This window comes from Simochromis diagramma, unplaced genomic scaffold, assembly GCF_900408965.1.
Source record: "Simochromis diagramma unplaced genomic scaffold, fSimDia1.1 OVJJ01000802.1, whole genome shotgun sequence".
Taxonomy (NCBI): domain Eukaryota; kingdom Metazoa; phylum Chordata; class Actinopteri; order Cichliformes; family Cichlidae; genus Simochromis; species Simochromis diagramma.
The window spans coordinates 13,549,352-13,564,251 of record NW_024387492.1 but is presented as its reverse complement, the minus strand read 5'-3'; the positions used below and the strand labels follow the sequence as shown (position 1 = coordinate 13,564,251).

The 14,900-nt window shown below is 40.0% G+C and overlaps 1 protein-coding gene across 1 annotated transcript; it reads right to left on the bottom strand.

Moving 5' to 3' along the window:
- Positions 1 to 6,441, bottom strand: rsph3 (radial spoke head 3). Its single transcript, XM_040018597.1, has 8 exons — positions 6,217 to 6,441; positions 4,715 to 4,796; positions 4,497 to 4,638; positions 4,255 to 4,400; positions 3,040 to 3,243; positions 1,613 to 1,775; positions 1,386 to 1,472; positions 1 to 661 (listed from the first exon to the last, which is right to left on the bottom strand). The coding sequence occupies exons 1-8, from the start codon at positions 6,324 to 6,326 to the stop codon at positions 582 to 584; spliced, it is 1,014 nt and encodes a 337-aa protein (XP_039874531.1). The 5' UTR covers positions 6,327 to 6,441; the 3' UTR covers positions 1 to 581.
- Positions 6,442 to 14,900: the final 8,459 nt, after the last annotated feature.

Below are 14,900 nucleotides of genomic sequence, written 5' to 3'. Positions count from 1 at the left end.
TGCTTTTTTGTGCTGCTCCCTTTAGAGGTCTCCACAGAGGCTCATCTGCCTTTATCTCATCCTATTCCTCATATCCTGTCACACCAACCCTCTGCATGTCCTCCTTCACTACACCCATGAATCTTCTCTGAGGTCTTTCTCTGTTCCTCCTCCACTACTATATGGCCAAAACATCTCAGCCTCACTTTTCTACTTTGACTCCAAACCACTCAACATGAGTTGTCTCTTTGATATGCTGATTTCTAATCTTGCCCATACATGTAACTCCAGATGTAAATCTTAACATCTTCAATTCCAGCTCTGCCACCTTCACCTTGGCCTCCTGTCTAATATCATTTGATATTAGCTATTTACCGATCTATCATATCAGTCATTTGTGAACAGCCAATGAAAGACACTTAACTTAAAAAGTTAAGAAGAGCCACCCTTCAACCAAAGTATGAATGTTGACATGGCATAGTTTGTCCACCTGAGGGCAGTTATTACCTTCCCTGTTGGTAGCCTGGGTTTGGAGCCGTAAACAAAAACCAGTTCATGAAGAAAAACTTTTATTTGTGGTAAATACTTGTGTATAAATCTCTCTATGAATCAGACTTTTCTGGCTGTGTCTCTTCCTCGTTGAAGCGCTCAAGTCTCTTCTGGGTTACATCGTAGATCATAGCTGAAACAGACAAAAACATGGAAATGTTTCAGTCACACAGGTGCAACCCCACCCCGTCCTGTTTGACTTCAGTGACAGCTGTAATGTTTATCACGCACCACTAGATGGTAGTCACACAATGCATGCTGGGGAAAAGTTTACAAGAAGTAAATGCAGACCTCTACCCTCTTGAACCAAGTTTTTTAGAATTTTTTTTGTAAAACTGCTATTTCCTCTCAATTATTTGTCCAGTTATTATAAATGACTAATTTCATCAGTCATTTATAAACTGCACACATGGTCACCAGTCAAATCTAATGTTTAAAGGCTTTAAAACTTGCTGACCTGGGTCTAAAATAAAGTTTTTAAAAAGCCTTTTTTCACCTGCAAGGTGTACTTCCTCCACCCTCAGTGCTGTTACAGAATCCTCAAATAGATTTCAATTTGAGTGGCACGTCCCATTCTTTTCATTTCTCTGCTTTCTATTTGAGTTGGTTTGAACTTATAAAGCACTTTGAAGTGATAAAAAAACAAACTAATGCTAAATAAAAGCATAATTACAGAAAATCTACAGCAATGATGAGTGGACTACAGAAAATGATAAGCTGGAAAAAAAAAACTTAAACATAGCTATGCAGAAGTTTTTGTTAAATATAGCAAATTTAGGTTTGCATACATCAACCCAAAAAATCTCAAAAAAAGGGATGTCATCAAAAAAATAAATAAAATAACTAATGTCTCTTACTGTCAAGAATCTCTCTTGCTGTGTATCTCCTTTCCACCCTGTTGTTCACCTCGTCCATCAGCCATGGGAAGAAATTAGTTTCGATATCTGTAAATCAAAACCACAGATATGATTCATCCGCAAAGTTTGAGAAAATTACCTTTTCATCTATTAATAGACACAGATATAAGGAAATTACGCTTTAGCAACAGAGGGCAGCGGCACCCTCGTGTGTCAAGTAGGCCGACCTTTCTCCACGGGGTTGTAAAAGTAACCGTGCCTTCTCAGCGAGGTAAAGACAGCGGGTAGAAGACCGGCCAAGTACTGCTGGGTGTACGCCCGGGTGGCGATCTTCTCTGCAATCTCCTTTTCTTTCCTCAGCACCTCCCTCTGCTGTGCAATTCTACGCTCCTGAGGGAGGAAGGAACCCAGATTAATCTGTTTAATCTGGCACCAAAAAACTCACACTCATGATGTCTGAAATCCTGAAATTCTCCACCATACCTAGCAGGTGTAAGCAGTGCACAAACACTATGACCTCTATTATTTCTAAAAATTGTCAGTGAGATCATACTCATGTAGCTTCACTACAGGAGTATGCATAGTGACTCATAAATATGAATTTTAGTACTCAAACACAGTTAATCTGCTTCATCAGCACTGTGACATTACTACCATATCAGACTTGGTTTGATGACACTGTTTCTCTGGCAACATTATTTGTGCTCCATGTGTGACTTCTTTTTTTAAAAAAAAGATGATGAATCACCACACATATCTACAACAGCTAATCTTGACAGGAAATAGATGTCTAAACTGTTCCCACTTTATTAGGTACACCACGCTAATAAGGGGCAGGACCCACTTTTGCTTTGAGAACTGTTTTGATTCTTCATTGTATGGATTAAGCAAGGCGATGGAAACACTCCTCAGAGATTTTGTTCCAGCTTGACATGGACCCTATTGAAATTTCTATGTTTCACCAAATTTGGACCCTACCATCCAAATTTCACAGCAGAAATCAAGATTGATCAGATCTGGCAATTGTAGCCAGTTTCCTGGTCTTAGCTGACAGGAGTGGCACCTGGTGTGCTTTTCTTCTGCTGCTGTAGTCCATCTGCTTTAAGGTTCATAACAAGTGATTCTTTGGATTGCCTTCATATCACCTCAGAGCAGTCTGGCAGTTCCACTGTTAAGTTTGCCAACAACGATGCAGTTTCTTCAGCTTATCTAATTCAGGGTTATGAGGGAGCTGGGGCCTGTCCAGTAGTCGTAACAGAAGCAGACCCTGGACAGGTTGCCAGTTTGTCACAAGGCTAACACAAAGAGACAGACAAACATTCACACTCATTGTCAATTTAGAATCACCAATTAACCCAACCCTACTAAATGCTTGTCTTTGGGCTGTGAAGAGGAAGCTGGAGCACTTAAAGAGAACCCAGGCTGATGATGGATTGAGTTGCTGGCCTGTGACTGGCTAATATTTGCATTAATGGGAAGTGCAACAGGGGTACCTATTAAAGTGGCCAGTGAGTGTAATTATAATAGATAACAAAATGGTACTTTAAGTTCAAAACTTAAAACCTGGTTAGCATAAGTCCAGTTGCATGTTTAGGGTTTACAGGCTGCAGACAGACATGTTTGGATAAAGAGACAGTTTCTAGAATTTGAATACCTTCTCCTCGTTGTGTCGTCTCTCCATCTCCTGGAGCCGCTGCACCTCTGCCAGCTCATTATTTCGAAGCTCCTCGAAGGCTCTCTGCTGGGCCTTCAGACAGGCAAGCTCCTCCTCCTCCATCACCTCCAGCAGAGACTGTTCGATTGTCTTACCCACCAAGACCTCCAACACTGGCTGCACCTCAATGTCAAAGTCAAACAGCTGCATAGGGCAAGTATAAAAAAGTGGTGTTTTACTGTGAATTTTACAATATTTAAAAACTTGTTTTCATTACTATCTTACAAAGTCAAAATAAATTAGCAGCACTTTTCTTTTTCAGTTCCACAAAGTTGGGCAGTTCACAGGCAACAGAATTAAAGGCAAAGACCAACACTTGAGTCTTGATGACTGACAAGCTGATAATAAAACAGAGCAACATGGAATAAGAAAGAAAAATCAACTTCAAAATAAATAAACCAGAAAAAAATAATATTAAATGACCTCCAACCAGTGAATAAAATAAAATAATGAAACCCAAATTACAAATTAATATGGTAAAAAAATGGCCTGTATTTGTGTAGCGCTTTTCTAGTCCCTAAGGACCCCAAAGCGCTTTACACAACCAGTCATCCACCCATTCACACACACATGTGATGGCAAGCTACATTGTAGCCACAGCCACCCTGGGGCGCACTGACAGAGGCGAGGCTGCCGGACACTGGCACCACCGGGCCCTCTGACCACCACCAGTAGGCAACGGGTGAAGTGTCTTGCCCAAGGACACAACGACCGAGACTGTCCAAGCCGGGGCACGAACCAGCAACCTTCCGATTACAAGGCGAACTCCCAACTCTTGAGCCACGATCGGCCCGGTTAAAATATGGTCAAAATGGTTAAAAAGCCAAAATAATATATAGAATAACTAGAGAATTGTTAAAACACAGAAAGCGAAAATAACCAAAAGAAGTAACGCCTATAAAGCAAGCTCATTTCTGCATGTTTGTCCCCTGCCAACTAAATTTGAAAAAAGGTTTTGCCTCAAAACATGCCTGAATGCATAGTAAATTCTGTACTTTAGTCTCCGAGCCAAAGTGATTGGCAGCCTTATAAAGAGAAGTCTTAGTCTGGGTTATTGGCTCCTCCAGAAAAACAGAAGGCAACAAACAGGTCTAACCTTTTTTTATTAGAACTATGTTAATGCTATTAAACAAACCTTCCACTGGGACTACTTACCTCTCCCTCTTCTATCTGTGTTTCGACATCTTTGCCAGATTTGGCAGGTATGAAGAGTGGAGTTGCTGGTCTGTCCAGGAAGGGGTCAGTCTGACACTCAATGTCTGTAGTTGCAATAATATTGCTCAGTTCTTCAAGGTAGAGCTCTGAAAATTAAGCAAGCTCATTATAAAAACTCCATGTTTTTGGAGTCAGAAATAATTATTTTACCTGTGCCGAAGTTGTCTAGGGAATTATTTTACCAGTTTGTACATCAGTGTGTTTTCTGCCCTCCAGTGCTTCAGGAGTGTTGGGTCTAAATTGCTCCCTGGCCTGTTTTCGAGCAATGGCTCGTCTCCTGTTGGCCTGTTGTCTTCGTATCTCTGCAGGGTCTGGCTGAGCTGTCTATCAGTGGGGAAAAGAAGGAAAGAACTACAACCTACGCTGCACAAAAAACAGAAAATGAATGTTTCACACTTACAGTTGGTAGGATATGCTTGGCGTACGTATTTCCTCTGACAACACGGCGATCATACATAATGTTTCCATAATGACGCTTTGTCCTGCAGGAAGACGACAATTCATTTTAATGCATGCAATAAGTTTCCAACTATTTCCAGCACCTATAAATGTTCACCACTTCTAAACAACCATCAACTGCTTTGACTCTATTAGGTCTGCGGAAATTCAAAGGCTGAAAATCTTTTTTTTCCCCGCTTGCATTGAGATACAGTTGTGGTCTGAAGTTTGCATCCACTCATCGTGAGTATGAATGTCATGGTAGTTTCAGAATTCAAAAGATTTCTTTAAATGAATCTTCAGTATACATCTTTAATCACTTTAAAAAACAAGAACTGGGTGCATACATTTTAATTTATTTTTGGATTTTGTCTGATCCACATAGAGTCTAAATTATACATACAGGCTGAAATATTTGCACATACCTCCCTTTATAATTGGTTAAATGTCCTTCAACCAGTTCTTGTCAGAATTAGTAGAATTCATTTAAATCCCTTGATTTCCAGGCACACACATGGCTTTTAAGTGTAGTCGCCATATTTTCAAGGAGGTCGGGGCTTTGGAAAGGTCATTCGAGAAGCTCAATGTTAGCCTGCTTCATTAATCCAAAACCAGTTTGATTTGTGTTCAGCATTATTGTTCAAGTTTCAACCATGTGGCTTTTGATTTGAAGTGAAGTTGAAAAATTTGGAGGTAATCCTTCTTCATTATTTTTACTTGTACGCTGCACAAAGTGTGCAACTGGCAGCAAAACACCCCCAGAGCTTGATGCGACCACCACCATACTAGCCAGCTGGTACAGCGTTCTTAGGTTTGAACCTTGGTGGTTCCTGGATTGTTGGTGAACATCCTAACCAATTTCTTCTCATCTGAGGTAACCGTTTAGGTCTGGAAAAGTGGTAACACATTCTAACAGTTGTCTGAACTGATGATCCAGAAATCTGGAGTTGTATAGAAATGGCTCCAATCATTTTTATGCTGGTTAAAAGAAACTACCAGTTGTGCATAATCATGATTGTTTATTAGGTCTTGGCCTATTAAAAATGTAGTACCTTCAGCACCTACATTTAAATCTCAAAAGATACATGTATGATTTGAGCCCGTGTTTATACTTTTGCACCTAATTATTGGCATTAAAGAAGTATGCTGTATAATCATTTCAACATAGAAAAAAGAACAGTTCAAAGAAATCATTAAAATCCCAAAATTACAGTGCCATTCGTGCCCATGACGAGTGTATTTAAACTTCTGACCACAACTATCTGATTTACTCAATTATTCAAGTCTGCTTTAGCTCTCGGATTTTTATTACTTGTAAATGAAATATAAACTTCAGCTACTTTTTCTTACAGTCAGTAAAGCCGCTGTAGGTGATTTTATTTCCACAGCCAATATGCTATATTTCAGGTACAGTTAGCCACTTATAAGCTCGCATTTAAGACACCATGAACAACGGCACCGTACTCTTCAGTCGACGTCTCGCTGTACTTTGAGCGGTTCTCGACAGCTCTGGGGCGGCTGGAGAAGGTGTATGTTCCGCTTGGATCTCTGTGACTGTGTGAAGCAAAAGCCATCTTTCAGAAAACCCCAGATACTCTAGCTAACTGTTAGCTTGTTAATGTCAGTGTTTAGGCCTGACAACAAACGGTAACCAAGAGGATACAAACTGTTGTAGCAACCGTCTCCAGGAAGTGTACCATATAAGGTCCATTGAGTCACTTCTTTTTTTTTTCTTTTTTTTTCGGTTTTCGCTTTCTAATAATACAGAATGTAATAAAACCAAAAGAGTCGGCTTTTAAAATTAGCCCTCTGACATAAATGACAAATTCTGTTTAGAATTAGACATAAAATAAATTTGAAATGTTTATTTATTCTATGTGCACGTGCATGATTTATTTATTTATTAATTTATTTAATTTATTGCTCTAAAAGAATCATTTAGATGAAAAAGAAAATGACGTATTATTATTGTTATCATTCACCAACCCCAGCTCAATTTATAAATTAATATAGTCATGGAGGTCAACCCCAAAAAGCTTTTTTTGGATTAAACTGTAGCCATGATGTAAGATTTTTTTTTTTCATGTCTTCAAGACATGTGATGGGATGTGTTTAAACTTAGACCTTTTTTGCCAGCTTTAAGATCAGTTTCATGTCACATGGTCATGTGGTCTAATAAGTTGAAAGTGTATGTCTTTTTATATCGTCTGTCACTTGTATAGGTTTCAGCTGAGCATGTGTTGTAAGTGAAGGTCTTGTGAAAGTCACACGTAAAACATAAAGTCAGCTGTTTGTTAGTGCCAAGTATACAGCTCATAAAAATGAAAAGAAAAATGGGTCAAAGGACTTCATCCTGATACCTAATGGGGAGTCAGGGTGCCGTTGCCTGCTTGTAGACGTTTGTGCATCCCTCTATGGATATTCCTCCCCAGACCAGCACCGACCCACCACCAAACCTGTCACACTGAAAGATGTTTCTGGCAGCACAACATTCTCCAGGGCGAGTCTGCTCTCATCTGTGAAAAACACAGACCCGCCGTTTCTAGTATTCTAAAGCTACTCCCAGTCTGGCACCACAGTGCAGGGCAGTGAGCACAGGGGTCACTACAAGATGTCAGCCCCTTAAGTCACAATCGTGAAATCTGTTTCTGATTGTTTCGTCAGAGACATTCAAGCCACCAGTTGCCTGCTAGAGGTCACTTCGTAGCTCTGGCATTGTAGCTCTCTCATCCTGATCCTCCTTGCACAAAGGAGCAAATACCGGTCCTGATGGGTTAAGGACTTTCTACACCCCTGTACAGCTCTCCTAGAGTAACTGCCTGTCTCCTGGAATCTCTTCCATGCTCTTGAGACTGTGCTGAGAGACACAGCAAGCCTTCTGGCAATAGCACGTATTGATGAGTTGAACTATGCTGTGCACCATCTGTAGGGTCCAGATATCGCCTCATGCTGCCAGCAGTGACAATGCAAAACTATGCAAAACTAACCTTTAGAAAAATGCAAAACTAATAAAAAAAATGATGAGAAAAGATGAAGAAGGGGGGGAAAAAAGCTGTGACCTCCACCTGTAAAACTGTTCCTGTTTCAGGTATTGTCTCATCGATGCCTCTATTGTTAATTTCATGAACACCGAAGCAGCTGAACCTGATTAAAAAACCCCTCTGCGACTTAACTGACCAGCTCAATATTCCAGAAGTTTAACTGACCTGATATGTGATTAAAAAGTGATGCATTATTTATTTATTTTTAGCTGTGTATATAAGTAACTGTACATCTTCAGGTCTTTGTCAAACTGCTTTTATTCCTATGATGATTGTACTTTGTCCCAAAACTGAACTAAATTAAATCATTCCTCAACTAAATTCCTGAGACTAAAGAGAAGTGGATTGTTATCTTTTTGCCATTAAAAATGCTTCTACTGTAACGATTTTTCTTTAAGGTTTCAATTCTTGCTGTGATCAAAGCCTCCATCTCAAAGTCAAGACTGAACTGCCAGTTTCAGACAAACAGACACACAGAAAAAGCTTTTCAGCCCATAAACAGTCTATTAATGTCAAAAACAAACCCAGTATTGTAAGCACCTGCTAGACTCTTACAACACATCAGAAATTCTGAGAATAACCTCTTGATGCAAGAACGACTTCCTGCACAGAAAAGAAAGCCAAAAGGTGACGGTGTCATCCTGCATCTTTTTTTATTTTTTGCATATAAAGACATCTCTTAGAACTATACGAGGTAAGACTTTCTCTAAAAGCTAGTATTGACAGTAAACATAAACAGAGTTTCAGTGTCTGACTTCAGATGTGAGCAGTGGTGCAAATGTGGTGCTTCTTCACACTATTGCAGCCTATAAAGAAACAAAACAAGCAAGAAAAAGAAAGCAGTACACTTGAAAACAGATTTGTTTTTACCCACAGCTAACACTTCATCCTGGCCCACATGAGTGTCTTAGTAAAAAGCAGAAACTCAGCTCAAGATGATGCTCAACCACAGAGTTTTCAGAGCTTTATAAAAAAGAAAAAGTCTGAACATGTCAGAGAAAAATAGGGCACAGGAACTGACACCAGAATCTGTGTGGAGGGAGGACAAAGGTGAGAGTTCTGTGGTGAGAAGTGGCACTTTTCTTCGTTTCCGTATCGATGATTTAATTATGCCTTTGTCTGTCGATATCGTTACATAACAGGCAAAATGTTTAAATATCCAAACAAAGGTTTGTTGTCTAATTCGTCCAAATGCTGCAAGTGCAACCCCCCCGCTGGAACTGCATCGTGTGTTTTCTAAAAAAGGGGGAATAATGAACCTTGATGTCTATTCAGGTGAGGACGTGAAGGTGGGGGGGGTATCTGTTGTTAACATCCTCCTACCACAGTGTATTGTTTATGCATCAGCTGCCACAAATCATTAAAATCATTACACATTATTAAAGGGCAAACTTTGAGGATTGCCACTGTGTTATTTTCTTCTCATTAGTCTTGACTGACAGCCATGGTATTATGTAATCAGCAGGGCATGCTTCCACACATTCATTCTTTTTTTTTTCAGTACAGTAATGGACTCACAACATAATCTTTTGTACTTTTGGTTCAAGACTTCAACCCCACTGGGAGCCTGGATTTGGATGAGCAGAGCGAAAGGACAAGTCTAAATGTGTTGTGCTGAACTTCGGTGACGACACACACAGAAGGCGGTTGCGGGTGAGGGTTGGGGGGAGGGCTTCTAGGTCTGTCAACATGCCCCCAAGCCTACACGGAAAGTGGTAAACCAGTGTCAAGGAAAGTAGTAAAACCTGCGGCAGGTAATTACTGTAAATGAAAAACAAATCTCCAGCATGCTTATTGATGAGTGTGGGATGGAAAACCATTACAAGTAAAATCAATCCAATTTAACACTGGTTTGAGACTGTCTATTGAAACCTGCAGTCAAACAGTGTCAGAATAATACAAATAAAGTTTTATTTGTACAGAATTTTTCAAAACATGACTGTAAAGTGCTTTACAGACCACAAGCCATGTCAGTTTGTGTTGCTGATCTGATTCAGGGCTGCTAACCTATCCCTGCTATCACTGGGAGAGAGGCAGGATATACTTTGGACAGGTCACAGGGCTCAGACAGACAAGCATTCACACTCATACTTACACTTTAGTTAATCTGACATGCTTGTCTTTGCTCTGTGAGAGGAAGCTGGTGATTCCACAGAGGACCCGCACATACATGGGAAACAAAGAGTCTCCAGCAGGGCAATAATTTAAACCTTCTTGATAGATGCATATATGAAAGTTGTGGTCCAGCATCCTGCCCAAGGATATTTTGAGATGCAGACTGGAGGAGCCAGGGACTGAAACACCAGACGTGCAATGAGTAGATTACCTCTCGAGCCCCAACCACCTCTTAGGTCACTTCTTCTTTGGTGACTAGCAGATTGGCACGGTCACCTGTGCTTTGCATGGAAGGCATTTACTGGTCGTGAAGTGAAACCAGTAGTGAAAAAGTGATCATGTGCTTCCAGCTCATCCCTGATCCAATATCTCATTCTTGATGATCAGCATGTTTGATTTAGTGAAGATTTTAGCCTTGCTGACGCAGCCGGTGCCATTTATCCAGGCTTGGAACCAGCAGGGAGAGTACACTGACTTGCTGAATAGAATAATAAATAAAAAATTAGAAATAAAATTAAATACATAGGGCTATAAGGAAAAAGAGAGGGCATAAGAAACGTTTTTATAGAAAAGCTTTTTTGTAAAAATTGCCTTTAATAGCAAATTTTGGGGAAAAGATAACAAAAAGTCTTGAAACATGTAATGCTTCAGTTAATGGTGGGTACTCCAGTGAGGCCCCTGTAAAGGGTTAAAAGTAGATACTGAGTTTGCTAACCTCAGTCTTCTTGTAAAGCGCGCTCCAGCTGCAAGTCTCTAACAGAAAACGTCTTTAAGGTGGCTTCTGTAAAGAGGTGGGCTGTGGGAACAGTTGGGGGGGCTCTGACATTGGTTCATGAGGTCTGAGTACATCTATAGTGTAGGCTGGAGTGAGGCCATGTCATTTAGAGCCAGGTGAAGTAGGAGATTTACTTTTGGCAGAGACCAGAGTATTGGGAATAGCCTAAATGTGATAAGATGAAGGCATGGAGGGCATTTACAATGTCTGCTTCAGATAGAAAATATTTCTTTTAACCCTTTTATGACAAGTGATCATTCATATGTCAAAAACAGAGCTGAGAGTCAAAGATACAAGCAGAGGACAGATATAACCTGCTCATTAGCAGTGTTGGTCAAGTTACTTGAAAAAAGTAATCAGTAACTAATTACTGATTACTTCCCCCCCAAAGTAATCCCATTACTTTACTGATTACTTATTTTCAAAAGTAATTAATTACTTACTTACTTAGTTACATTTTAAAAACACGATTTACAACCTGAATAGGTGATAAAGCGACATATCTTTCAGCCCAATTCTACTTTTTCTGCATAATCCATCATACAAAATGTAATCAAATGGAAAAGTCTCTTTTTAAAACTTGTTTTATTAGTTTTAATCTTTTAACTTTATGCATCAAGCAAACATTTAATTATATGCAACATTCTCTGACTGGAAGAAATTTGTTTAATATTTAAACCCATTTTCTGCACATTCCAGCACATAAAATAAAATATATATTTTTTGTTTACACTCACTCTTTCAGTAAAACACAGCAGAAAATAAATAAAATCAAAGACTAGCGGTCCTGTTGCTCTATTTTCACCTGTATAGCAGGAGTGGGGTAGGCGGAGGTTTACCCTGGTGCAGGTGTGCCACGGGGGTCAGTGGAAGAATCCGCGAGTTTCTCTGTGAGTTTCCCATTACGTGGTAGCGCACTCAGTGCTTGCTTGGAAGTTTAGGGTTTTTTTCGCTGTAAAAAGAAGTTTTCTTCCCACGCACAACAGACACTAATGTTTTTGTCACTTTTTATGGAATCAAACTCAAAATAAGGTCAGTACTTCCACGCTTTAAACCATAGGCGTCAAACTCTGGCCCGTGGGCCAGATTTGGCCCGCAGCCTAATTACATTTGGCCCACGAAGCTACACCAAATTACTATTAGAGCTGGCCTACTGGTATTATACAGCTAATATATATATTGTTTAGTATTAAGCTTTGCTTGTTCCATATTCAGTTTTTCAGCAAAACGTGTTTGAGTCCATAAGAAAAGATTCAGTCTTATATCTAGAGGAATAAATATATTTCAATAAATATTAACGTTAGCCCGCGACTTTGTTCCAGTTTTGAATTTTGGCCCACTTTGTATTTGAGTTTGACACCCCTGAACGCTGCACGCTCATACTCTCTCCGCACTCCATATATTATCCATTGTTGATCTGCACACAGCTGTTGTCAAAAACGTCGCACTCGCTTACGTCACTGTCATGAGACCTCGCGAAAAAAAATCACGGTTTTAGTAACGCAGCGTTCCTACGGGAAAGTAACGGTAATCTACTTACCGTTTTTGCGATAGTAATCCCTTACTTTACTCGTTACTTGAAAAAAGTAATCGGATTACAAGTAACGCGTTACTGCCCATCTCTGCTCATTAGTGTATAGTCTATTTTTCCAGAGTAAGAAGATCCCACATAGAGAAAAGATCAAGAACACATGGACTATTTTTATTTAACCTGTGGATAAAATATTAATGAAACTGTCTTTTCAATCACAGATATATCAGATTAGGTGTAATAACTCTAATCATGGTGTGGTGGGGCAGTAGTTAGCACTGTTGCCTCACAGCAAGAAGGTCCTGAGTTTGAATCCAACAACTGGCCAGGGGCTTTCTGTGTGGAGTTTGTTGTTCTTCCCATGTTTGTGTGGATTCTTGTTATCTACTCCGGCTTCTGCCCACAGTCCAAAGACATGCACGTAGTGGGTAAGGTTAAATAGTGATTCTAAATTGCCCATAGGTGTGAATATGAGTGCAAATGTTTGTCTGTCTCTCTCTGTGTTAGCCCTGCGTTAGCTTGGTGACCCCTCCACAGTATACCCTGCCTCTCGCCCTATGGCTCCAGCCCCCCGTGCGACGCTGAAATGGATAAGAGAAAGATTATCCAATGTTAAATCCACCAGTTGAAGGATTATTTAAGAACAGGTTCATGTTTTCATGTACTGTAACTCTTGCTTCCTTCTTCCACAAGACTTGAAAGTAATTTGTCAATCTGACTGAAATGTCTCAACAACTACAGGATGACAGGCTTTCATAAGACCAACGCTACTAACTGATTCTGATTTTTTCAGATTTTTCCCAAAACAAGTCCAAAAGCCTGCAAAAACTAAAAACACTCCCATGAGCCTCTGCTGTATTCATGTTAAGTGCTGACTAGAAACGCTGCTTGGAACACTGTAAACTGTGGCGATTGCGTGCTGATGTTAGCATTTACCTCAAAGCGGTGCAGCCTCGCGTGCTATATTTTCTGACCTTTTAAAGACAAAAAAAAAAAAACAAGTGACCAACTGCTGAACAAATGTATCCAGAACGCCGTGCTAGTGACTGTCAGCTTCCTCCACAGTAGAGTTTAAAAACGGACTTTTAAAATGAAGACAACATATTTCTTTCATTGCAAATCAAAAGATTTCTATTGCATAATTGTTTGTTATCAAACCTTTTGATGTTACTAGCAGCATCTTAGTTTGGGGGTTTGGAAATAACCTGAAACAGAGCCACCGTGTTCTTATGTGGAGATCCTTCGACAGATACCCCAATAAAGAAAAAACGAAACTGAGGTCTACATTTTGGAAGAATGTTGAATCGTGCAAAGAATGTGCAGAGTTGGACTGTCAGAGAGGTACTAATAGAGCCCTGGTTGTTTTTGAGGCTTGTGGCTTGTTGTATTACACAAGTTCTTCCTGTTTTTGTTCGCCATTTGCTAAAAGATTATAGATTAAACAATTGTCTCTTACATATGACACAGGAGTCAATGTGAATGCCTACAGCATATGATTGCTGTTGATTTTTGTTTTTCTGTGCTTTCCTATGGAAATGGGTAATAAAAGTACTTGCAGGACACTAATGTCACGGTCCTCCTTTGTTTTGAACTGCCTTCTCCCTTTCTCTCTGTCTTTGCTTTGCTACTTATCTTACCTTTCTTTCTCTATCACTGATTTTGTCCTGGACAAAGAACCCCACCTGGCCCGCTCTCGCCCCCACAAACCTGCAGATATCAGAGAGCACTTACCTGAGCTCAAACCTGTGGAGACTCTGAGAATCCTCACCTGAGTCTGTGCCAGTTAAAGTCACAAAGAGTTACCTGTATTAACATCGGCCTGAACTTTGTGGTACCTGGAATACCTGTGAAGAAAACAAGAGACTCGCATCCTTTGCATGAATAATAATCTCCTGAATTGCGGCACATGCTTAGCTTTTGTTAACCTGAAAGCATTCATTACAATTATTAAACTTTTTCCAGTGCAGTTTAGTCTCCAAACACTTTGACACCTAATGTTGGTGGGGAACTGTTCAAGCTGAACCCTCCAAAGTGAACATGCACTTCTTGAGTTCTTTCCCTGTGGAAGGAGGCTTCTGTCCATCAGCTTCCTCCTATATCTGTGTTTTATTTTCTGGGTTATTTTCTTCATGCATGCATATTTTTCATGCACAGTTTACATTTTGCACATCCTCACATTTTTACTGAATAGTTCTGTTGTCACATATATATTTCTAACTTTTTTATTTGCACAAGTTGCCTTTATCTGATTTCTATAGTTTGTATATTTGACACTGAATGTCAAAATACTGACACCACTTCTGTGCATGCATGCACTTGCTTGTCAGTATAGCAGATTATGATGATTTTTTTGTGTGTTTTTGTGTGTCTGTCTTGGTGTTCAGTATTCAGCTGGATAAATCAGGCTCACTTTCAATCAGTTTAAATTTGGAAAATTAGACAAGAAAATCAGCTCGTCAAGGAAGGAAAGAGTGTTAACACCGCGTAGAAAGGAGGAAGGAGAGGTGGCATCAGCTCATCTGCAGTCACAGACAAGAGGAACAGCAATTCGCAGAAAAACCAAATCCGCCCATGTGACAGAATCTGGTTTCCTTCAGCTTTAGCATATGTGCCAGAACACGCTGTTCTCTCAATGAAGCTTGTTAGTGCGTTACGCAACATGTCTAGAAAAGAGAACTCTGGCCAA